The 25,076-nt window shown below is 47.9% G+C and overlaps 1 protein-coding gene across 3 annotated transcripts in view; it reads right to left on the bottom strand.

Annotated features, from left to right (window-relative positions):
* The window catches only part of LOC117218753 (uncharacterized), a 178,347-nt gene extending 166,645 nt beyond the window's left edge, over nucleotides 1-11,702 (bottom strand). The window contains exon 1 of one of the 3 annotated variants that reach the window (XM_033467359.2): nucleotides 10,682-11,702. In XM_033467359.2, the coding sequence (XP_033323250.2) occupies nucleotides 10,682-11,097 (416 nt within the window). In that variant the 5' untranslated portion in view covers nucleotides 11,098-11,702. The remainder of the gene's footprint in view (nucleotides 1-10,681) is intronic. The other 2 variants (XM_076527692.1, XM_076527697.1) reach the window with 2 other exon arrangements.
* Nucleotides 11,703-25,076: the final 13,374 nt, after the last annotated feature.

The raw sequence follows: 25,076 nt of genomic DNA, 5'->3' as shown, positions 1-25,076 counted from the left end.
TTAACAATTTTATTACTAATACTTACTTTTTCATTTAACATTAACATACATTACATACATAATAAACAAAGAACGCAGGAAAAATCAAATACTTATAAACGTTAAAAAGTTATAATATAAAAGTTAAAAATTCAAATTGCTGCTGTAAAGTGGTACATATTCAGCAAAGCGTCGAACACCAATATCGTAATTATTTTCTAATCTTATTTTTATGATAATGTAAACACTTTCGCGTAGGATTGGCCTCAAAATATTATGAATGCCTTGAAATTTGAGAATATGTTTTAGTTCTCACTAAAATTACAATTTAAATATCCAATGGACACTACTTTTTACGCAGGACGAGTATACTCGTGACACAAAATACTGCCACTTCTCCATGACGAGTGTACTCGTCAAACACGCACAGCTAACTGGTTAAACATTTAATGAAGTACAAAATTTCGGCAATCAATTTCGGCCGGCGATGTCCGAGAAAGTATCGATTCGTTACACTGCGCGCCGGTGCACGTGCACCCGCCCACGATTTTGTTTGATAATTTAATCCGGAGCCCGCGTGATTCGCCGACGACGAAAATTAACGCGCAAATAAATTCGTCAATGCGAGCCGCGCGCGCCGCTGCGCCCATGTAATATCGCGAACGCGTCGCGGCGTCATAATGGCGCGATGCAGCGCGGATATTTTTCCATCGGAGAACCGTGGCCGCCCCCGCAATCGGGCGAATTCGAATTAATGAAGTCAAGTGCGTCCACCATTGATTACCGCATCGGAGCTTTTTGTCGCTGCGAATAATCGGACAGAACGGTGCGCCGACAATCAGTGCCCGATTGCATACTTGGACGCGGTTCAAATCGCTGACGAGAGACTCCTCGTATTTCCTCTATCTATTTATAGTTCGCGCTGGAAAAATTACCGCGAATAGCGTGACGCGTGTATGTACTTTGGAATGGTGCAATTTCATGTTAACAGCCAATGTTAAGTTAGCCAATCGAAAAGGGAGATCTCTCAATTTTATCTTAGCAACGCGTGGCCCTTATTCTGCTTACCTTTTTGTTGTTGTTGTCATCGTTCAGTCTTGATCTGTTTTCAGTTTTTCGCAATTCATTGAATAATTTTTCTTCCTCTATAAAGCACAGTTCTAATTAAACTCTGCTAACACTTTGACTACCGTGTCAGCATATGTGGGCGACAGAACTGTTTCAAATTAAATTTCTAAAAATCAATTTTTACGCTAATCATCATTATAATTTGTTCATTTTATTAAGCTTCGCAAGAGGCGCGTATGACGAGGAAGTAATCGATGCCACATAAGTTCGCTTTGCAATTATAATCCGATCGAATAAAATACTTTGATTTTATGAAATTTGTTAGGTTTTCGGCGCGGTCGTGAGAGTGTTAAAAAGCCTGCACAGATTTCCGAAAGAGAAGATGCCAAAGGTGCGTGTGCAGAGGCTCGGATATTTGCACAAGTCAGCCACGACACTGCGACCGTATTTAGCTTAAGAATTGTTGAGCAATCGCCGTAAATAATGATTTCCTCGGGAAGACAGGATCACAGGGCGAGAACGGCAGGAGGAGACGCTCGCCGGAAACGCGTAATTCCAAATAAGTTCCGCAGGTGCACAAGACTGTGACGCGCAAAAACAGAAGCCTCGGCGGCGCGAGCACGCTCGTGATAAGTGAAAACACGAAGCAACTTCTGCTCCGAACAGATGCCACGGCGATAAACCCCGTATTTCGTTCCGCGTCTCGAAAAACCGTGGAGAACCAACATGATTTAGTTAATCCCTTCAGACACCTTCGAGCCTACAGACTCTAACGAAATGCATTCTCCGAACCATTAATTCTTGAAGATCTGCAGTACATTCTCATTCTCAACCTGTTAAGCGGGGTATTAACTTTTGTTCAACCCGTTTCACAATGCGGCCCTTTTCTTTCGCAGGGAGAGATTATGCATGTTCCATCCGCGCTTAAACTAAAAGCCCGACGGCGCGCGGTCGCGAGAAATGACCAAGTTTGTGACGAAATTGTAGAATTTTTTGCAGAAACAAGACATAGAGACGACTTTTATTTTAAGTTAAACCTTTTTTCAAAGTGTTCCAGGATAAGAGAAAATTATAGCGAATGTCGGACGAACAATTTTCGACGTTGAAAATTTATGTCAAATCTGATATTTTTCGATAAAACTTCAGTTCATCCGTTACGATGTGCGACTGGACTTCTTTTCTGGATTGGATTCAGAATTGGAGAAAAGGAAACGATTCTTTATCCCACGTAAGTTTGATTTATCCCAGAACATTTTAAGTTTAATTTAAAAAAAAAATCATCTCCATCTCGTTTCTAAATTCTCCGATTTTTACACAAACTTGGTCATTCGTCAGCTCTGTGCGGCGATCCGAGATCCGATTCGATCGTCGCGCCGGGAAAATGATTGACCGTCGTCTCGCAGGAGCGATGCTTCATCGGGTCGTCGGCGCCTCGGTCCCAGAGGTAACGGTACGCGTAATCGAAAATCGCCTGGTGACGTCAGGAATACCTGCGATAAAACGTAACGAGTCGAGAGCCTTTCGCCGGTCGATCCTCGACCGGCTCCGCGGGTCCGGCAAAAGGCCCTCGACGATCTCGGCGCGCCGCGACGCCGAGATCGGAACGCTGGGAGACAGACCTCGGTGCTCCGTCGCGTGCTGCGATCAATCGCAGTTACTCAAAGTCAACGTCGATGCCGGCCGAGGGAGAAGAAAAAAGACGGCGCAAACACCTGCGCGCGATTTATCGGGATCGCCGAGCGTGCGGCGCCGTTCTCACGACGTTGAGATCATTTCTCGAACAGTTTACAAGCGATCGCGGTCGCGATCTATCGGCGAGCGGACGCGCCGCCGATTGTACGCGAGGACAGGCCGAGAAACCAGTCGCCGGAGCTGCCGATACGACGATAATTCGTCCTATGCTGCTGCCAAAAATGTTCGCTATACTTTCCTTGGGGGACAAATTTTGTTTGGATTGTTCTTTTATGTTCTGCATCGCTCTTCGTATTTTGCTTTTCTTCCAATATCCTTCTTTTCGATTCTAATTTCTTTTTCTTCATTTCTTCATTTCTCCTGATTTCTCGGTTTCATCCTTTTTGTTATTAATTGCATTTGCATTACACGGTTTTTTTTCATTAATCGTATATATTCACTATAAACAGTATATTTACCAGTTTAAAGTTCTGTTGATCGCTAGTAAATATTAGGTCGGCGCGTATGAAATGTCGGATTTTTAAGTGAATGTATTAAACTGCATATCTTTTTTCAAAAGCTGTTTATTTAATCAAAATATGCTCCATTTGCTTCAATACACTTTTCCCAACGAGATTTTTTAATGCATAGATATCTGTCTTAAAGAAAAAAAAATTCTGATCTTTAGAATTAATAAACTCTGATATGGAATTTTTCAGACTGTCTTCATTTTCACAGTGTTTAGCCCGTGAAAACTGTTCTAAATGTTTAAAAGAATGAAAGTAGGTTGGCGAAAGATACGGCGAATAAGCTGGGTGCTGTAAAATTTCACATTTTAATTCATTTAATTTCGCAATTGTTTTGTACGACGTATGCGGCCGAGCGTTGTCGTGCAGAAGTATTGGGTCATGCCGATTAACAAGTGATGGGCGTATAATTTTTAATTTTTCATGCATATCATCGATGTACCGGCAGTACTTTTCGGCTGTAATTGTCTCCCCAGTTCGAAAGAATGAACAGTGATTTACTTCAGTCACATTCGTTTCCACCAATGCTTTCAGAACATCATTTTTCACAGACGTTTTGGGTTTTCCGCGCGGTACATTTTGTAGAGAAAAATCACCAGACCGAAAATTTTCAAACCAACGCTGCACTTTTCGATCGTTAACAGTATTCTCCCCAAACGCCTGGTTCATATTGCGTGCAGCTTTTGCGGCATTGTTACCAAGTTTATACTCATATAAAAAAATTACACACACACGCGCGCGAATATCGGTTGAATTCATATCCTTACGAAATTCAAAACAAATAACAAAATGGAACACTTTTGTGAAAATCTTCTTTGTTGAAATGTGACTCTGGCAATGAACAGCACGACTATAAACGAGGCTATGCCAAAAACAAAAGCATAACGAAAACAGGAAGGAAAACGTTCGCATGTAAAGAAAATCCAATATTTCGTATGCACCAACCTAATAACTTTAGCCAACTTCGAAGAAGAAAATATGAATAATACTACCGACGACCAGAAAAAAGTTCACTGGTCACAACCGGGAAAATCTACCCTACAAGATTTTTTACATCTTATATCGTGAATCCCCGTTGGCTGACATGGCCTTTAACCTGTTAATCACCCGAGCAAGCCTTGAACTACCACACGATTTAGGAATCACTATTGCGGACCTTCCTAAACCGTTAATAAAGTCTAGCAGATTACCTGGATCAACTTCGTACGCGTAGATCGAAGCCGTAGCACTGTCCCCGACCACGGCGAACCTATTCCAACGCGTGCACAGTTAGGCCGACAACATGGCGGGCGCGTGCGGCGAGCGCAATTTCGCAGCCGACACGAAGAAGGTCGAATTTATTTAATTCCGTTAACTATGCCATCTCTGCTAATTTTTTACGTCGCTCCTGTTTGCAGCCGGAGGCGAATTAAAAACCCCGGGGCACGGCACCAGCGGTGCCGTGCCGTTTCAAACGCGGCGATATCACCGTCGCGGCGAAGATCGCCGGTGCTAGATTCGAGCGGGGACGGAGGGGTTGAATAATTAAAGGAAAAAATTCCTTGAGCGTCCCGCGGCTCGCTACCCGGCGTTTGAGCCTGTAATAAGGGTCGAGTCGTCGCGGCGGAGGGACATTAAGACCCGGGAATCTCCGCTTTCATACGCGGCCGATATCGCGTTAGTTCTCCTCTGTCCCTTTTATTCACCGTTTATCCAGATAAAGCGTCGTTTGCTTTAAGAGGGCGATAACGAGCACGTAGGTACGTACGCGACGGTACGTAGCACGGACAGCCGGGGATCGATAACGCTTGCCGGCTTTCGTGAACGCTGCAATTTCAGCTGCGACGATAGCCGGGACCGACCCCTTTTTCTCTCTCGTGGCACACGAACGCGTCCCTGAAAAATTAGAATTTCCTGCGCCACAAATTCCCGCCTCGCCTTGCCCCGACACTCGGTGCACCGCAGAAATTACGCCGCGCAACACAGAGCCCTCGTGAATCCTCGCGGTGTGGCCTCGGTTTCCTTCGATTCCGAGATAAAAATGCGTCTAATCGGGTCGGCCCACCGGCACGAATAGCTACGCTCGAGATGAATAGAATGCCGAAAGACCCGAGACGAACGGCGAACCTCTCCGAAGCTGCTACGACCTCGGCCATCCTCCCGGAGGTCGTCGAGGGTGAAGGCCAGCCGAAATGAAAGTGATCGCGCCGTCATCGAGCCGCGTTGTCATGGACAACCCGCGATTTCGATGCTGCGCGACGTCATTGAGATTTCGTATCAACCGGGTTTCTTCTAGTCGACTTCTATGGATCGCTAGACTCTCCAATTAGCAACAGATTCGGTGAAAGTTTGGGAATCGCGAATGGATTTGTCGAGAAGCGTTGTGTCCGGGCAAACTTATTTGATTTATTTGATTTAATTTAATTTATCCGTCGCGGAAACGGGGCTTGTGTAACTTTCCTACAGAAAGTGCGATAATAACGATCGATACGTTGAATTATCTGTTGTTCGATGGTTTCTCTTGCTGAAGAATTAATTTGCGATTAAATGGCACCTGTTCGATATCGAACTCTCGACTTTCATCGAAAGATCTCTCGCGTCAGAAAACATTTATAAAATAGGAACTGCGCGACGAGGCAAAAAAAAATAGCGATAAACGCGCCGCACCGTTTTTCGATTCTCTTAACCCTTTTAGTGCCGAACGAAAAACGGGTGTCCATGCGAAGATAACCGGACGAATTTGACGAATTTACTATGATTTAGGAAAAAGCCCGTAAAAACCAAACTAAAAATAATATTGAAAAAATTCAAAACGCAGAGGTATAGGGAAAGAATGGCAGAGTATTTCAATACTGTATTTCAATACTTATTGAAAATCATACGAATAGCAGCAATGTAAACAATAATAAAAAACATGGAAACAAGTTTCTCTTTTACAAACAATATTTTCACTAATCAGCGTTTTATCAATTTTATGTAGGTCGCGTGGTATAAAATATAAGTACTTCATTTTCAGTAATTTTTAATTTAAAAAATGCAAATTGTATTTTTATCAAAACGTTGACGGTTTTCGAACACTGACTGCTCTTTCGAAGGGTCAACAATGACTGAAAGAAAGATTTTAGTCTCGCCGTGTCACTTGAACTGTCTGATAACTATTATAAACATCGTAAAGATTGCAATTACGGTCCAAAGAAACTACAGTAATGTCTCCCTAATCGACGCTCAGATTGTACACAAAAAAGTAGACAATTTGAGAAGAATACCATTATTCGAGCCTTGCAACTCGTTTTTATAGTTATCAGTCGTCAACAATTATAAAAACGAGCCGCAGGGCTCGAATAATGGTATCTCCTCTTCCCAAATTGTCCACTTTCTATTAGGTTGTTCGGAAAGTTCGTGCCGATTTTTGATAGGTGGCGTAAGGACAGGTCTGAATATATCAGAACGATTGAAATCTGAGAGGACGGAATTTTCAAGTTGCTTGAAAGATGGAAAATGGTTGTAGAAAAGAATGAAACCTACATATACATATATATAATATAATAAATGTATACTAAAATTTAAATCTCTTGCGCTTCAATTTTCCTTCAAAATCAGCATGAACTTTTCGGACAACCCAATACCTTATCGCTCCGACATATACATATAGAGCGCCTTGGCACTGATCAGCATAAGATACAACAAAAAGAATCTAATAAACATCTTTCTTTCAATTGTTGTTGTCAATCGAATTTGAAGTATATATATATATATATATATTTTAACGTTTTATAAAGTTATTTTGAGATACAGATCTCTCGCGATGCGTACAATAAGACGCTAACGCGTGCGCAACGATATATCGTCGTTGGCACTTTTCGCCAGTGTACCAAACGACGATATATCGTCGTTTGGCACTAAAAGGGTTAAATGATATGGCTGCGAGGAGAACGCGTTCTAACGCGAGCGTTTCAACAAATCTTGCGTGGCATGAAAAGAAAATTGCAGCGGCGTGCGACGATAGGAACAAGTTCGTGGGGCGAATCGTGTGTCGCCGGGGTTACGAAACAATGTAATTTCTCTTTTCATCGGCCGGCGAACGAATCGACCGAGAAACACGACTATTATGCATTCTGGAGAACAAAAGTCGAGGAATCGGCAGGTGCCTGCCGACACGCGGCGTTAATTGAATATTCCCCCGACGCGAGGCGACGCAACGCGACGAGTGGCAACCGACTTCGACTCGATACGAATAACAGTTAATACGTTTGATAAATTGCCGGGTCTACGAGCTACGTGGAACGGTAGCCGGACCCGGGCCGACGCGCGACTGTGGCGCTCGTTCATTTTTAACGAAGAAATAACGAGTCCGTCGACGAGCATCGGGACGGCCGCACGGCCTTCTGCATTTTTCATCGCGCGGATGACGAGGAGTCGCATTTGCGGGTTCGATTACAGGAGGGTGAATCACGGAGCGCCGCACAGTGGAACGAAACATCTATTTTCTTGGACATGATCGGCCAAAATTTAGTGTCGTAATTTTGCACTACGACTTCATTGAATCATCGTTAAAAGACTGCGGATTTTATGCATTGATGGCAAAATTGGGCCGATTTGAAATAGCAGAAAGATTAAAGTTATTGAAAAATCTCAATGTATTATTTTTAATTTATCGAAATGATTAAAGAATTAATAAACTTGTTACTTATTTATATTTTTTATATTTTCGTTTTGGATCGTTTAAAGACCGCGGATTTTATGCATTTATGGCAAAATTGGATCGATTTGAAACAACAGAATGCTTAAAAGAATTAAAAGATGTCAATGTACTATTTTTAATCTATCGAAATGATTAAAGAATTAATAGACTTGTTACTTATTTATATTTTTTATATTTTCGTTTTGGATCGTTTAAAGACCGCGGATTTTATGCATTTATGGCAAAATTGGATCGATTTGAAACAACAGAATGCTTAAAAGAATTAAAAGATGTCAATGTACTATTTTTAATCTATCAAAATGATTGAAGAACGAATAAACTTGTTATTTAGTTCATATCTCCTGCAATTGGCGCAGACAATTTTTATTTTACATGAAAATCCGCGGTTTAATCGTTCATAAGTGTCGAAGTCCAATCCAAATGCATGCGAGTCTGGCTGTTACGAAACTTCCGAACTTTTTGGAAAGTCGCTCCGCTTTAAATAATTATTATAGGTTTATAAGTTCTCAAAATCCTCAAACATTTAATGTTTGTTTTTAAATTAATTAAATTCCCCGATTTAATTTAAATTCCATCGTTTAATAACTGCATAAAATGAAGATCATAATTCAACTAATCATTTAAAGTTTTGTTCAAAACCGCCCAAGGTACACAATTCCCAGATTCGTTTATTTAATAGGAAGGTTTTAAGAAGGAAATCGAATATATATGTGTATAATGTGTGCGTGTGTGTATATATGTATATTAGATTTATGTTATTAGTCGTAGCTATTAGCAGCTGATTTTTCTCCCTTTCTTCTTAGATTTCTTTGTGTTTTCTTATGCTACGATTGACTTAATAAAGATTTGACGAAGCGATAGTACAAAATTTCAATAACTGACCGACGATGTCCACGATAATAAGTGTTCCGTTGCACCGTGCGCCGATCGAAGAGACCGATTGTCCACGAATCGCTCCCCGCGCGATCCGCCGTAGCGAAAACGCTCGGAAACTCGCCGACTACTGGTCCTGCGGCTGTCCGACATCGTCGCGGTTGTAAAGTTGAAACGATCGGCAATAAGACCGGGAAATATACCAAGTTGGTGAGTCGGTATCCGGGGATTCGAGTTCTTTCGGCGGTTTTCTGCGAGCGCCGCGGGACGTAAAAAGTTGAGAAGAAATCGCTGATAGCCCGGAGCTCCGGGAGCTTTTAAGTCGGACGTGCCAGCTCAGCTGCCGCAAACGGTTCGCACTGTTCGGTCAGCGGAATCCGGTCCCCCGATTCCGCCGATTTTTCATAGCCCCGCGGATGATGTATGGCTGAACTTTCTTCGCGAGAGGAGAGTTGGGAATCTAATATCGTCTTCGGGGATTTTCTCCATTAAAATTCGTCGACTCCCGAAATCAGAGGACTTACATCGAAATCATTTTGAAGCGGCGTCCGATGGAAGCTCGGAGGATAAACGAAGACGCGAACGTCGCCGGGTTTGCGAAACTGGCAGCAATAATGATAAGCCGAGGCGGAAGCAGGAGTCGTTGACCGCTGTGGACCGTCCAAGGAATAATATTCAGGGCCACGGAGTCCAGGAAACGACATTTCGAGTTCGCGAAGCGTATTCGGCAGGAGTTTGCGGGTCGGAGATCACGGAGACGATCCGGTCGGTTTAATATTCCGGTCGGATCGCGGCGCGAACGACCGTCGGGAAAGGATCACTCCACTTTTCAAGTCCGGTTCGAAAGAAACTGTTGCCCGCAGAGTTCAGTGTCCGTGGCAGCAGGGGATCGCAACCGCGGCGACGAAGAAATCTGTCGACAGCGGCGAGCGAACACGGCAGGCGTCGCCGACGCGGTTTTTTCGCATGCTGCGACACGAACGCTCTATTTTTCTACAAACCCCGCGGAAAAATGACGCAGTGACAATCACTGCTTCGGATCAAGAGTCGGGGCATAGTTTATTCCGCGTTTTATGCATCGCGACAAAATATGGCACGCGAACAACGTCGACGCGGCGATCGCCGCGTCAATTTTTCATCCGGACAAAAAACCGTGCGAGCCACGCGCGTAAGCGTCGGGACGTCGAAACGCAGACGGTATGCTAATCGACGACTCGGCTCCGCCATTGTGCCAACACCTGTTCGGTTTCGAATTTCGCGCGGCGAGGTGACGACGAAATGTTTCTACTCCGCTGTCACCGACGGACAAGGGTGTGCCAGCGTCGTGGGGTTTGGCAACGTGCTGGCGTCGCCCGTGAGAGGGTCCGAGGAAGGGTCCGCGAACGTGTCTGCGAACGGTGGTTCTCCCTCACAAGTATTTTGCATGCGAGGCGAGTCGAGTCTAACAAGTTGCACCGGGACAGTCGGGGAATCCTGACTAGACCGAACCCCGGCCGGCCGACTAAGCCGTAGAAACGAATTTTCGTTTCGAAAATCACGAGAGCCTTCGACCTATCTTGGCTAATCTTGCTCCGACAGGACCAGGGAACGCTTCGAGAGGACCCGACACTTGCCCAAATTCCAAGAAGGACGTCGTTGTCTAACAATGGTGAGACGATCTCGGAAGGCGGAGCCGGTAGCGAGAGACGCAGAAGAGTGTCTGCGGAGGATGAAAGGAAATATTCAAAGTTCCTCGAACGTCGCAGCGGGCTGCGACGGCGACAATGAAATACCTGAGAGACGAGGCACGTCTCGGGAGTCGGCCGAAGGCGAGAGAGAATTTCGCCGGCGACAATGGACGGGAACGAGCCGGCCCGGACCTCGGGAACTATTCGGTGCTCACCTTGTTTCCATACCAGGCACCGCGGCGAGGTCCCCGCGCTGCAGACTACAGCCGTACGGCGAAGGAAACCTGGCGGATGCGGCGAACGAGGCAGGGTGCCGTCGCTGGGTCCCCGATTGCTGGAAGTGTCGTCGGCGTCGTTGTCGATGGTGCTGGTAGTGGTGGTGCTGCCGGTGCTGGTGGTGCTGAAGGGGTACCTGGACCCTGTGAACCGCGTTCGGCACGCGCCAGCAGAGAACATACGGGATCCCGAAGTCGGGCTTCAGCTGCACCAGTGGCAGCAACCGGTACTCGACCCCACGTGGATGAAGGGACACCGATCGGCAGTTATCCTCGGTCGACCCGTGCACGGACAGGAGACGACCCTCTCCGCGGAGGACGTTGTAGTCGCGCCAGCAAAGGTCACGGGGTAACATGTCACGAGGACATCCCTGCCAACCACGAACTACCGGCTCCCGATGCGTCTCGTCATCTCGCCGGCGCCCAGGAGCCAAGCTCGCTCGAGGCCCTCGCTGGGACCCTCGGCGCGGCGGGCCTCTTCGGATCACTCGCGAACGACGACCGAGGGCGACGAGAAGAGCCCGCGAACTAACCGCTCCGGGGCCACTCGCGTTCGTTTGTTCTTATCGGAGTGCTCGGCGCGAGAGCAACCGAGAGGAGGCTGCTCTCGATGGCAATCGATCAACGAGAGAACCACCGCCCGCCGCGAACCAAAAAGCCGCACTCGGTGCTCCTGTTCAAGCAGTCCTTTCTTCCTTCCGGCTCTGTTGGCAGCACTCGGGGCGCACGGATCAGGGAAGAACCGGGCCGGTTGGGCGCGGATTCGCCTGGTCCGCGGCGAAGGAGGACCTTCGGCCGGCGTGGAACACCATCACGACCGCCGCGAGCTTAGGAATTTCCGCGGATCCAGCCAGCTCGTAGACCCTCGCGGCAGACACTCCCTGTTCGCGGTGCGCGACACTGCGACCTTAGGATCGACTTGCTCGGCCAGCGGTGCCGAGCGGGCGAGAGCGAGCCAACCAACGAACCCAACGAACGAACGGACGTGGAACGAAAGCCGGGAGAGGAAGGAACGCACAGCCCCCGAGGAGGATCCGCGGCGCGGCTCGGCGCGGCTCGACGCGCCACGAATTTCAAACTGGGCTGCGCGCGCGCACCTCGCGCCGCATCTGCCTCTCCCGTGTCTCTCCTCTCTCGCGTGCCGCGGGGAAGGCGAGGCTGCGCGCAAAAAGAAACGCCGGACAACGGCCACCGAGAGAACCGTCTCCGTCGGCGACCCGTCCGCTCGTTAACCCGCGCCCGGTCAAATGACGTGGCAAATGCACTTTTTCTCGGTGGCGCGACAACCACCTCGCCGTTCCTCGCCGCTTCTCTTCGCGATACTCGCCGCGATTAACAATCTAACGGACCGGCCTGTTTTTCATCGCGCCGGCCGATCGGAAGCTGCCAGCGAGATCGGAGAGGCGCGTCGTCCGCATTTTCGACGCGACGCATCGCGACGATCGGTTACCAGTGGGATCCCGAGTGTGTTCCTCGTGCTCCGCCGATTTTCGGTGGTTTCTTGTGCTGGATGTTCGTCCTTTCGAACGTCGAAAGATGGAAGGACTGTGCTCGCGGCGCGCGGAACGCCGAGGCAAGGACATTTGGATGGTAGAACGGTTTTCCAACGCGATAGGGATCGTGTTAGGCCAGAAATGTGAAGCAACGGCCCCAGAAGTGAGGCCAATTTAAAGTTTCCTTGGGCCGCGGTGTTCGCAGCCGCTCTCGGTTACAGTCCATTTAGCAACGTCTAAATGTCAGAGCGGAGAGAGATCGCGACGGCCCGCTAATATCTTCGGCTATCGGCGCCGGCTGAAAACCCCGGGTCTCCGGTCATCCTCGTGACTGCGGTAATTGCGGGAGCCGGGGATCTCGTCGGGTCTCGTTCGCCTTTTTTTTCATCGTGCCGATGCTCTCCTCTTGCTCGAGAACTCCGGCGGACGACGGTGCTGCGATCGGCCGTGCAAAAGGAGCTCGCGTCGATTGCTTTTCCTCGCGGGCTTCCACTCGGCGACAGGCCGATGAGTTCCGCGATAATTCTCAATCGACCGCTGCCGATACGCGTTCGGGCGTGTCGATTCGCGGCAGCCGGGACCCGCTAATGAGCGCGAACCGGCCGCGGAATTTCAATCGGCGGTCGATCCCGCGTTATCTCGACTCGGGACTCGACTCGGGACTCGACCCGACAACACTCGACTCGACTCGACTCGACTCGGGACACACGACACGCTGCCGCACCTGTCGCGCGGAAATTTCGCCGGAGGGTCGCAGGGAAAGGGCGGACGGTCGCGTGGGTCGTTTACACCTGCCCTCTCTTCGCCGGCAGCCCCGCGCCCTGCGCTGCTAGCACAGGTGCTGCGGCCGATGCCGTCACGAATCGCTGGCCATCGTGACTAGTTTATTGCGCAGCGATTTACGAGCTTGTCTACGGACTTGCGACGATCACCCGACGACGGTGGACGTCACTCGTTGCCCGCAACGTTTAGGAGAAAATCATCGGAACCTTTGTCGAAAGTCGAGTCGAGACCGCAGCCCTCGGTACTGTTTATCGAAGTTGATTTATGGAACAGCCGTGCATAATGTCCCGGCAGGTTGTTCGCGAATCGACTATCGCTCTTATAAACTCGCGATAAAAATAAATCGAACGAATGCAACACGAATGCATTGGGGATACCAACTTTGGCCGGGATTGTGCAATTTTTCTCGACCGGGTGTCGGATTCTCCAACTAGGTATGTCGGCGGATCTCCGAATTACATCGACGTCCCTGTAATTTATGAGATCGGATGAATAAGGAGCCCACGGGGACCACGAAAGGTCGAGCGACGAAGAAGGAGAGCTATCCCGAGGAGAGGATGCCTCGGAGCGACCTTCATCTTTCATCGATCGCGTCTCGTCCGTAGAGCTTCGAGCACTCCCTTCTCTCTCTCTCTTTCTCTCTCTCTCTCTCCCCTCCCTCCGGTTTATTATTGACAGCGAAGTGCTCGTTGCTCGGGCGCGGCGCGTAATCACTTGTTACAACAAGATGCTAATTGGTAACGAGCAACGATCGCGGCAACCGATAGCGAGCCCGAGATCGTCTCGATCTCGCGAGAACAGCCTCTGTCGGCGTGTCGCAAGCCGACCGGAGCCGAGAGCAGCGCGGGCAATTTTCAATTATTGCAGCCGTAAAGTCGAAGCAGCTCGGGGCGATCGTTAATTATCGGCCGGTGATTCTCGATAAATAAATTTCCGCCATAACTAGTCAACGCCACCGGTCACGCCTCCCGCGGTCGCTTGTTCTCCTCGGCGCTGTCGTGCTTGCCGACGTAATCGTCCATCAAGACAAAAACGGACACTTCCACTTTTTTAAGATCGCGTTCTCATGCTCGTAGCTACGATAATTCGATCAAATATAATCGACGGTTCGTCGCACTTTTCGCAGCGCGACGATCGACGCTCCCCGCTCGCCGTTCGAGAGCGATCGAGGCGGACGCTGACGAAACGCGATGATTTTCGAGACGGAAAAAAAGCAGTCGGCTAATAAAATAATCCGCGAGGATGGAACATCGTCGAACGACGCGCGGCGTTATCGACGAGCTTCGGGGAAAGAAAGGTACCCTTGGCTGATCAAAGCGGGACGTCTCTCCTTACGCGGGATTACTATTCCCCTAACAAGGTTCGACGGGTAGACAGGTATTTTTTTCCGCGAGAGGCAGAGACAGACTCGCGGTAAAATCGGAGATAAGCGGCGCATGGGTTCTTTAACGGGCCGTGAACGATAATCGCCGATAGACCGCGCGTTCCACCTTTAATTACGAACGGCTTAGCGGAGCGGTTCGTAGGGAAAATCGTTTCAAGGGGAGCGACGTGGCGCGGTGTGTGCATTGCGCGCGCGGAGTGCAGCCCCGCGGTGCAGCCGCGATGCCTTTGAGAGCCACTCGTTAAATATCGATACGTTAGATAACGCGGACGCAAAGCGATAGGATCAAACGCCCGGTTTCCATGCAGCGGCAGGAGCGGCGACGGCACACCGGGTTCGGAAACGTGCGCCAGAATTCTATGGCAACGCCGGTAATACGATAATGTTCCGCGCTCCTCCTCGCATAACCCACCACCGGGTACCCCATAGAATAGAGTGCCGAGCACGACCGTGCGCTGCCGTGCACGCTCGCGGGGAAGTTCTCGGTCGCGTTGCTCCCGCTCCCTCATCAATATTCAGCCGCATCGACGGACTCGTTCCGGTTTTCGCCTCCGAGCAACACGCCGAGATTTCTTTTCGACCGACGATCGCGGGTAATTAGCACGACGACGACGACGACACCGGCATGGCGGACCGGGCAACCCTCGCCCAAGGTCCTTCACCCTCGATCAGGGGACAAAAGCCTGCAACCGCGCGGCGCCTCCGCGATGAGACCACTTACGCGAAGAAGTTCGCGAGCCGCGAGTAGATTGGAAATAAGTAGACCAGCGGAGGGATTAAAGGTCCCAGTCCTTTCGGCCGGTTTCATCCCTAATCATAAAGCAACCGCCGTGGCAACAGCTTGGAGCTTCCGGGAAAGTATACGCCTCGCTATCAGCACCGGCAATTACTTGTGACTCAGCCCGATAAAACAGCTCTGCTCGAGGCAGCGGGCGCCCTCTTCTACCAGCTCCCCTCCCAAATTGCACGGAAAATTTCTGGTAATTCCCCGAGGTTGGGACGACGCGACAGAAGAAATTGCCGTCTCCGAACAGCTGCTGTCGTCCCGGAGAACCCGGCGACGCCGGTATCGGCCGAATAACAAACACTGGGGATGCAGAAATCTGCATGCTCCGCGTCGCGCCGATACGTGATACCCCTACGAACAGGCTGCCGTTCTTGTCCGACACTGGAGAGCACGGGCCCGGACGCGGTAAAACCTCGCGCAAACACCGTGCACAAGCCCTCGGCGAATACGAAGCCGTTCTGGTCACCCTTGCACCGGGTTCCGAACTGGCTCGGAGAAGCAGCTTGCTGACTAACCGCGCTCCGGGATTGGGAACGCAACATGCAGCCGGGAAACCGAGCCGTTCCATTGAATTCGCCCTCTCCGTTTCGAAGAATGCACGTATTGGATCGAGAGATCAAATTTAACTTGATTTAATTTATTTATATAGGGTGTTCGGAAAATCGTAGTATAACTGGCAAGTAACAACTGTCATTCTACATGCTAAAATAAATCGAGAAAGCGGAATAACATATTTTTATTTAAGGCTCCGCTTTTGAGAAAAATTAGGTTAAAAAAGTAATACTATTGAATAGAAATCAACTGGCGCGTTTGGTCATGATATACTAATACTACTTCTCGTCATATTACAAGCCACATGAATTTGGCGCATCTTTCAACTCAGTTTTTTCGAAAACGGAGCCTTATTAAAAAAAAGTTATTCCTCTTTCTCGACTCATTTTTGCATGTAGGATCACCCCCTTGCCGGTTGCACCACGATTTTCCGAACACCCTGTATATATACGGGTATTATTATACTATATGCTACTTTTTTCAATACAGAACCAAGCGAATCGGCGGTTTAGGTGAACAGTTATGTAAACTCGTCTTGAATTTGCCATCGTCGTCCACGATCGACCACGTTCTCACTGTTTCGCGCGACTCTCTCCAAATTTCTGGATGAACAAACGAGAATATCGTATAACCACGATAGAGTCTGACGATCAGATTACGAGCTCGACGCATCTAGAAGTTCGTCTAGCGAAAGTAGACTGCGTAGAGAAAGAGAGCCGCAGGCGCAAGGGACAACGCGAAACCGATGCGGCAAATTAGCAGAGTTTACGGAATGCGTGAACAAGGTTCGAGTAATAGACTGCCGACGATAATTGCCGTGTAGAGGAGAAATTGGTGAAATATGGTCGGCGGATCTTTTGTGCAGCGATTTCTGAGGACCGCGCGCGGAGGGGCGGCGGGATAAAAACGAAAGCGGAAGGAAGGGTTCGCGATAAATGGTGGAACGCGGAAAGTTTTGATCGGAGGGTGCCTTCGACGACGGCCCTGGCCGACGGTACGCGCACTCCGCCGTCTCCTCGGTCGCCCCGCGCGCCCCGCTCGCCAAGGACGGCTTCGGCTCGTCGAAGCTACCCTCGCGCGACCATTGGCTCGTCGGGTCGCATGCGCGGCCGTGGAAACCACCCCTATCGATCCGGCGGCGCCGTGCTCCGCCGCCGCCGCTGCCGCCGCCGCCGAAGCCGCGCGCCGCGCCTCGCCCCTCGCTTCTGTCTCGGGCCCGGCTCTCATCCCCTTTCGGCAAGGACATTCGCACGCAAGATCCACCCAGATACGAGCTGGATCTCCGACGACTGGTGTTCGGTTGCCGCGCCAACGCCACCGGCTCCTCTCTTTTCAGCTCCGGCTGCTGATTGTTTTTAGGTGCGCTGCGACGGAAAGAGAGGACCGGACAGAAATCGCGCGCGAAAAAGCAAGAGAGAGAGAGAGAGCTGCTCCGAGGCTCGTCGTCCGGGGAAGAATGCGTTCGCTGGGTCTGACACGTCGCGTTTGTCCCGGTTCTTGCGTGGAATTCTGATTTCGGGCCGGAATGCCTGCCGCCGGTTCGGCGTGCCGGGGAAATTAAAGACTTTAATCTTCGGCCCGCGAAGTCCAAGGCTGCGCGACGGCGGCGCTCTCCACGGATCCGACGACAGCCACTCAAAAAGTTTATTGGATTTGTTTAACGAGAGGACGGGAGCACGGCCGCTCGAGCAATATCAATATCGAGGAGCCGAACGAGCGGCGCCCGGAAGAGAACCAAATAAAGAACATCGCGTTAAGAAGAGAGCCGGATTGAAAGAGTTCCTCGAGAACCACCCCCCTTTGAATGGCCGGCCCGGCTCGACCAGCTCGAAACTCTGCGCGCCAGCCAGCTCCGCTTCTCTCCGCTCGGCTCGGCGAGGCTCGCCTTCCCTCTGGCACAGTCTCTTTCCCTTGAAACTGTCCGTCATTTAAAGGCAAATGAAATCACAATTTCCTTCGGGAGTCTTTCGTCCTTTGCGCCGCGCCAACGCGGGCTCGGCTCGACGCCGCGCGCAGCCTGAGAGCACCGAACTCTCCAGTAATTATTTCTGCTCCGCGAAGATCCAATTTCCACGAGCGGTGATATCGATTAAAGGCGGCCTCGCGCGAGGACGCGGCGAGTACGCGAACGAGATGGGAAAAAACTGCTCCCTCCCTCTCTCTCTCTCTCTCTCTCTCTCTCTTCTCCGGTCTCCGACTCCGCTTCCCACCGAACTATCTAACGCCTCAAATTATCCTGTTGTTAGCGGACCCATTGAAGTTCTTTTTTCTTGAATGTATCGGCTCTTCGAGGCGATGGAACTGCATTCTTTGGGCGCGTCTTTCAGTCACCGTTCGGACGAGCACCGTAATCATCGTCAAATTGATATTTCCCGCGCGAAGCGTCTCCGATAATCCGACGAAAGTATCATAATTGGCAGCAAACTGCGATACAACGAGATCACAGAAAAATCCATTGCCATTACAAAAATCCAAAATTTCACCCCTCTTAAACCCAGCTCTCTTGTTCTTCAATTCAATTTACGTCCGTGCACGAGGCGACCGCGAACTCGATTTTTCGCCGTCGTACGCTTCGAATAGCCGGCGTTAACAGCTTCTAGCAAAAAAGAAAAGCTGAAGGCGGCCTTGAAAATCCGGTAAACAAGCAGCCCGAGAAGAGCCTACGACTCGCCGAACGGCGTTCGCAAGAAAAAAGCCGTTCGATCGATCCATTAACAACCGAGTAATTTAAGGTGATCGCGTTAGGGGTGGTTCACCGTGTACACTTCCCCCTGGCAGGGTTCCCGAGCCTTTTCTTTCCACGCGCATCTACGAGCAACCCTCTCGAGCGGCCGCTCGTGCTACCACCCCCGGAGCCGGGTAGAAAAAGGGAAGCCCCGATTCGATCAAAACGATATCGCGACTCGTTCCCGTGACAAGAGAATCCTCTCGCTGAAGAGAGCCTCTCGTCGTCGTCGTCGTTGTCGTCGTCGTCCTCCTCGTTTTTCGTTCCCGTCGCCCCCGGGCTTTTTTGCATGCAAATTCAAGTTAAAACACTACCCGACGAAAGGGACCGGGAGGAGCAAAGAGAGAGAGAGAGAGAAAGAGCCGCTAATTTCGACCAGCGAGGCTTTGTTCGATGAAAGATTTATGAAAAGAGGCTGAGAGGCGAAGGATCGCGGCCGCGCGCGGCCTCCTCTCGTCATTTTCGTCTGCCGTCGATACGACTCCACGCGCCGCGACGCAGGGCTCCCGGACGAAATAAGAAACGCTCTCGTCGTCGCGACGAGGAATGAGAGAACAAAGAGGAGCCGCGGAAAAACCGGGAAGGACGGAGAAGACGGCCCAACGGCGGATTGAACGTTCAAGAGTCGCTTCGCGCGGAAAATCGAACGCTGTTCCACCATTAAGGCGCAGCCTGCGCCGGAAGAAATATAACGAACCCGCGAAGAATCTCTCGCTTCCCGTTCCCGTCTGCATCGTTTTTGCTCGGCCCTGTTAACCGGCACGATGAAAACACGGGTAAACACGGCGTCATCGTATCGCCGGTTTTTTTCTGCGCCCCTCGGCGGCGGTGCGTATGCAAAAATCGCGACGGTCCGCAGCATGAAAAATCGATACGCCGGACGTCGCGCGCGGTTCGCGGTACGCCCGGCTTCGTTGCGGTCTCGCAGCGGAATATTTAACGGAGGAAATAACGTCGCCGCGTTTGCGAACGTTCGGGGAAGAAGGATCCATCCGGGCGAATTGACTCGCGACGATTTCCTGCGGACGGAATCGGTCGGATCGCTTTTTCTTGTTTCGCGTGAACTCGTTCGATCATCTTCGTTAGTTGCGACGTTCTCGAGAATATTTAATCGATCGATTAGCAATAGCTTTTGACACTAGATTTACGGAGCACAAAAAACAGTTGTCTTATATTTTATAAAATTAAGATTTTATATTTTATAAAAGTACAGTAAGACATTTATTCTGATTTTTAACAAGTGTTATTGTAACATTTGTCGTAAGTATCGTATAAATTGAATAAATATTCGTAAATGTATCTTTACGATATGAATAATCGTAAATTAAAAAATCAGTGACCCGTCATTTTGTGGATCCCGTAAATCTAGTGTTAACAGCGTGTTTGATTGGATTAACCAAAATATTCTTGGGATCTTAAATTTAACACCGAATGCAAAAAGTGCCAATGCAGGATTTATTTAAATTTCGTACGATTTATATAATATATTAGGTTGGCGGGAAAGTTCTGTCCTATTTTAAATAAAACATTTGAATCAGAGAGAGAGAGAGAGAGAGAGAGAGAGAGAGAGAGAGAGAGAGAGAGAGAGAGAGCGAGAGTTTTAATAACGTTTGTTTACGTTTTAATCAATCATATAATATCCATTATTTGCAACCACTCGTTGCCATGTTTTAGGCATCTTATCGATCGACATGGACCGCAAAATGTCATTGTCGACCTTGCATGGCCGCCCAGATCGACTATCTTCTTTGAAATTGAAATCTCCGCAACGAAATTTGGCAAACTATCTTTGACAGGTCCGAACATTTACAACTTCACTTCCCAACGTGTCACATAAGCTTTTACAAGCAACCGATGCGTTGCTACCTTTCTGGAACTCGTACCACATGCAATGTTTTAAATGCACTTTATCCACTGCCATTTTATTCACTCTGTACTTCGTAACTAATTGATGGAGGGCATTGAAAGCAGTTCACTTATATTCCACGAGAGGTACGCTAAAATAAGACCCCCGACACGGTGCATTTTACCTGCTTGTCTTGACCTGACAGGCAAAATTACCTGCAGGTAGTAAAATACGACAGAACTTTATATTAACTTAAAAATTTTAGTATTTTTTTTAATTTAGTATTTAAAATTTTCTCCTAGAGAAATATTTTTATAATGTCAAGAACTGTAAAAGGAAAAATCTGAAACCAATCATTTCGACTAATTTGGTAGTTCTAGTGTTAATAACGTCTGCGTCGATTAGGGATTTCAACCGTTCGATATCAATATCCTTTACCTTTTCTTAACCCTTTGGAATCTATCAGGACATACAGTTACTCACAAAATTGATTACACATCTTTTAAAACGCAATAGCTTTTTTAAATCTGGACTAAGAGACTTGAATTTTTTTCAGATGATAATGGGACTAGACGATGACCAAAACACTTTTTTAAATTTTGCTATTATTTGGAATGACAACAAAAATAAAAAAAACTCGTTTTTTTAACTTTTTGATCTAAGCCTGTAACGAAAACTCTTAACAATGTCAACCGATTTCGATAAAATTTTCAGCACGCATATAAGTTACCGAGATCTACGAGAGGCATTTTTAAAATTTTTGTTACAGGCTCAGATAAAAAAGTTAAAAAACGAGAGTTTCTTATCTTTCTTTGTCATCCCAAGTAATAGCAAAATTAAAAAAACGTGTCTAGTATACTAGTCCCTCTATCACCTAAAAAAAATTCAAATCACTTAGTCCAGTTTCAAAAAAGTTATTGCGTTTTAGAAGGTGTACGAACACTTTTGTGGCCCACTGTATTTGTTTACATGTCCCAGCCCTTAGCGCGTCTAAAAGGGACAACTACACTAATAAAATCAACATTATTACATGTACGTAAAACTTGACTTCAGATATAACGCAAATTAACGAAAAATAAATCAGACTCCAAAGGGTTAACCACAACACAGTCTCTATTTAACAAGAGTGGAATAAGAAGGTGAACTAAATGTTGCAATATGCGACAATAAATGCGTCCCACCTACACCCTGAAATGAAAACCTTATTCAATGAAGAACAGAAATTAGAAAAATCCCATTCCAAATATTTTCGAGATCCAAATTTCCACAGAAACGCAGAGTAATTTCTGCTGCCTCGGCTCGTAATGCGATTATTCGAGCTTCGCGGCTCGCTTTTACAGTTGTCGATAATCGATTCCTGATTGCCGTATCTCCTCTTCCCGGGTCGTCCATTTTCGTTCCCAAGCTGGAGGGGCCGTGCTAGAGAAATGACTGTATCGTCGGAGCATTTTGCCGAACTTTCAGACGCGGGAGGCGCGGGTAAGAAATCGATAGGATTCGTGGGGATGACCTAATGCATCTGGATTCGCGTAATATTCCGGATGAGGCTGGGAGCGCATCCCGCTCGCAGGATGACAACGCGAGTATCGAGCCTCCCCTGCCGTCGAAAATAAGCCAGAAGGATGAAAGGGCGGGCGCACAAAGTACCAAAGGCAAGGGTGAGTGGCTCCGATGCAAAGTAGCCGCGTCTCTCTCGCGATCGTCGTTCCATCCTGATCCTCTTCTCCCTTTTCGATTCGTCCGTAGCGCCGCATCGGAGCATTGTTTCCGCGCCTCTCTTTTTCTCTCTTCGCTCGCCCTCCGGCCAGGCAAGCCGGGAGAGCGATGTCATTTTTCAAAGTGACGGACGCCCAGGATCGTATATATTTCCCGAAGGGCGTACCCGCTGCGGCGAACCGCGATACCCATCGCTCGAATTTTCCACCGGAAATATTTTCCTACGGAGACGCGGGAAACCGCGCGGAAAAACTCGGCCGCCGTAATTATCCGGTGATCTATGCAGCAGCCACGTTCCGCTCTCTGTATGGAATCCATCGGATCGGTGTCGAAAGCTTATCGACAGACTTCTCGATAATTACGTTGCATCGAAAAGGACGTACAAAAGTAACGTTTGCATCAACGTATAATGTCGAAGGAGTCGTCGAGGGGGCGAAAATGGAGGCTGCATCTTCCGAGAGGAATTCAGGCACTTCGTCCTTCGATTTTGATTCTACCTGAACCCAACACGGATCCTTGAACTGTGCGCAGTGTCGGTTCACAGTCGATCGAATAAATTATTTCGAACGAATCAAAGTCGAAAGCGAAGTGCAGTCCGGGGGGTCCCCATCGGAACCGGAATCCTCTCGGATCCTAGAGTCTAGATCAACGAAAGTGACTCTTGGGTCAGGGTGTGCGCGATGAGTCGCAGGATTCTCAGCTGAATAAATAAGGGCGCGTCCGAAACGCTGTGAACAACGCGGCGCTTCCGTGTGTCCCTCGTTCCTCGATCGACGGCGACGGGGGTGTTTGCGAAAAAGCCAAGCAATTCCGTTCATTAATAGAAATGGCGCATCGGTGGAAGGAAGGGTGTGGGATGGGGAGAGCCTGGATATGCAGCAAGGCCGTGCACTGTACAGAAGCATCCGGGGAGCGAAAGAGAGAAGGAAGCTCGCCGCGTTCGGGAGTTGTTTGCAACAGCGTTTTTTTTTCGGCATCGATCGGCCTGCACGGTCGCGTGCGTCGAACGGAACACGCACGCGTAAAAATCGAGCGACGGGGTTAAAGGTTCGAGAGCGAGGGTCAGCTGGCGTTCGTTAACTATAACACTTTGATCCGCGAAGTTTTTTCGTTATTACGGCGGAGGCAGGGGCCCGCGCGGCACCCGCTCGCTAATTCGCTGCAGCGGCGCAACCAATACACTTAATTGGGGCTGCCGGTTTTTTAAGAACCTTTCCGCGATTATTCCCATTCTCCCCCATGGGCTGGCGCTCGTTGTTCGAGTGTTCAGCGATTTCAGGATAGCTCGTCAACGGGATATACGCGTCACGGCGTTCTACGCTCGCCGAGTGGAGCTTGATAATTACTCGAATCTAAACGAGGGTTGTCAGTCCACCCCTGCTATTCACTCGCGAATCGATACTCTTTACGTCTGTCTCCCGTAAAGTTGAAAAGGATCGATGTCCTGTCACATCGAGCGCTCGCCCAGCCCGCGCTTGTTCCGCGTCCACGGGATTTTTTTTAACTTTCGCCCGACGAATCCTGGGTCCGGCCGGACCCGCTCCGGTTGATGATATCCAGAGAGATGGGTAATCGACGTGCCGAACGTAGGGGAGGACCGGGGACGTAGCGAGCCTTGGTGCAAAGAGAACTTTGTTGAACATTTATTTATGAAATTAAAGTCTCTGTGGCGTGAAGTTGTATAGTAAATTGATTTATCGGCGCAATGATAATTATATCCGTTAAATTATAATAATACTTCTATTTAGTAGATGGATAGGGTAAGTCCTGGAGAGTTCGGCCAGTGTAAATATCTCGAAACGACGACGCCATATGGCGTTGTGCTAAAAGTCGGAAAACACTTTAATAAATTGATTGTTGATCACGTATTGCAATTGTCGCGTTACTGTATCCCGATCTTGCAAATTGCGTTTAAAGCTTTAAGCGGATCCGAAAGTTTTTTTTATTAATATATATTCATAGCAGTAATTGATAGATAGGTAAGTTTATTTAGACTACTTTAATTTTCAGGGATATATTATGCATTAAACTACTGAACAACCTCAATAGTACGCATGTATTCGTTTCTACTTTATATTAAAAATGCGGTCGATCTTTTTCGTAATCCTGATACGGACCGACTATACTAATCCGGAAGAGTTCAACCACATTAATTGTTCCGTCTTCCAACGGAATTTTCATTCTTTTTTTATCCGGTTTTCTTCAAAGCGAATTCGTTATCTTTTCAAGTTGGAAATGCCTTAATTTCCAAAGAATTCCGTTTGGCTTAGCCAGATAATACCCGTGTTTCCACATATAAGCGTAACTATCATGGTCAGAGAACGCGGTAGTCAACTTACAAACATTATAAAGAGTTCAAACAAAGAGGAACGAGGGAACTGTAAAGAAACGTAGGAATGTTTCAATTAAAAGGGGGAAGAATGTAAAGAAACGTAGGAAACAATTGGAGCAATCATTCGAGTCAAACAGAGATGATCCAGTTTTACAAAAAAGTGACACATCATTAGAAGAATGGAACCAAAATGAATGCGTGAGATACAAAGAGGACTATTTCGAAACCACAAAAAAAGATGGCTGGCTTAAATGTGTGAGGTATAGTCGGTATCACGAGGGATGCTCCAAATATGAGAATTTATGTGAATTATATGGGAAACTGAAGAAAAAATAACATAAGAATTACTTTCTTTATTTATAATACTTTTTATAAGCTAGAGTCAAGGTTGTTTTTCGAGGTCGGTCTTATTCGTAGTAAGTGGACGCTCTAAACTGGTGATGCGAGTGAGATCATTCACTTACAGTATTTTTGTTTTTGCTTGAAAATGATAGTATATATTTTAATTTGTCGCAAATTATTGTTTATATATTATATATAATTATATTATGTATATTATGTAATTATATTTTATATAATATTATTATATATACATTAATCAAATTACATAAATATATATTAAATTGCTTGGACATTGTTGTAATTTGATTAATGTATATATAATAATATACAATATAATATATAATATAATATATAATAATAATTCTGAAAAACCAC

This window comes from Megalopta genalis, chromosome 1 (genome assembly GCF_051020955.1).
Source record: "Megalopta genalis isolate 19385.01 chromosome 1, iyMegGena1_principal, whole genome shotgun sequence".
NCBI lineage: Eukaryota > Metazoa > Arthropoda > Insecta > Hymenoptera > Halictidae > Megalopta > Megalopta genalis.
This window is presented reverse-complemented; position numbering and strand designations above follow the sequence as displayed.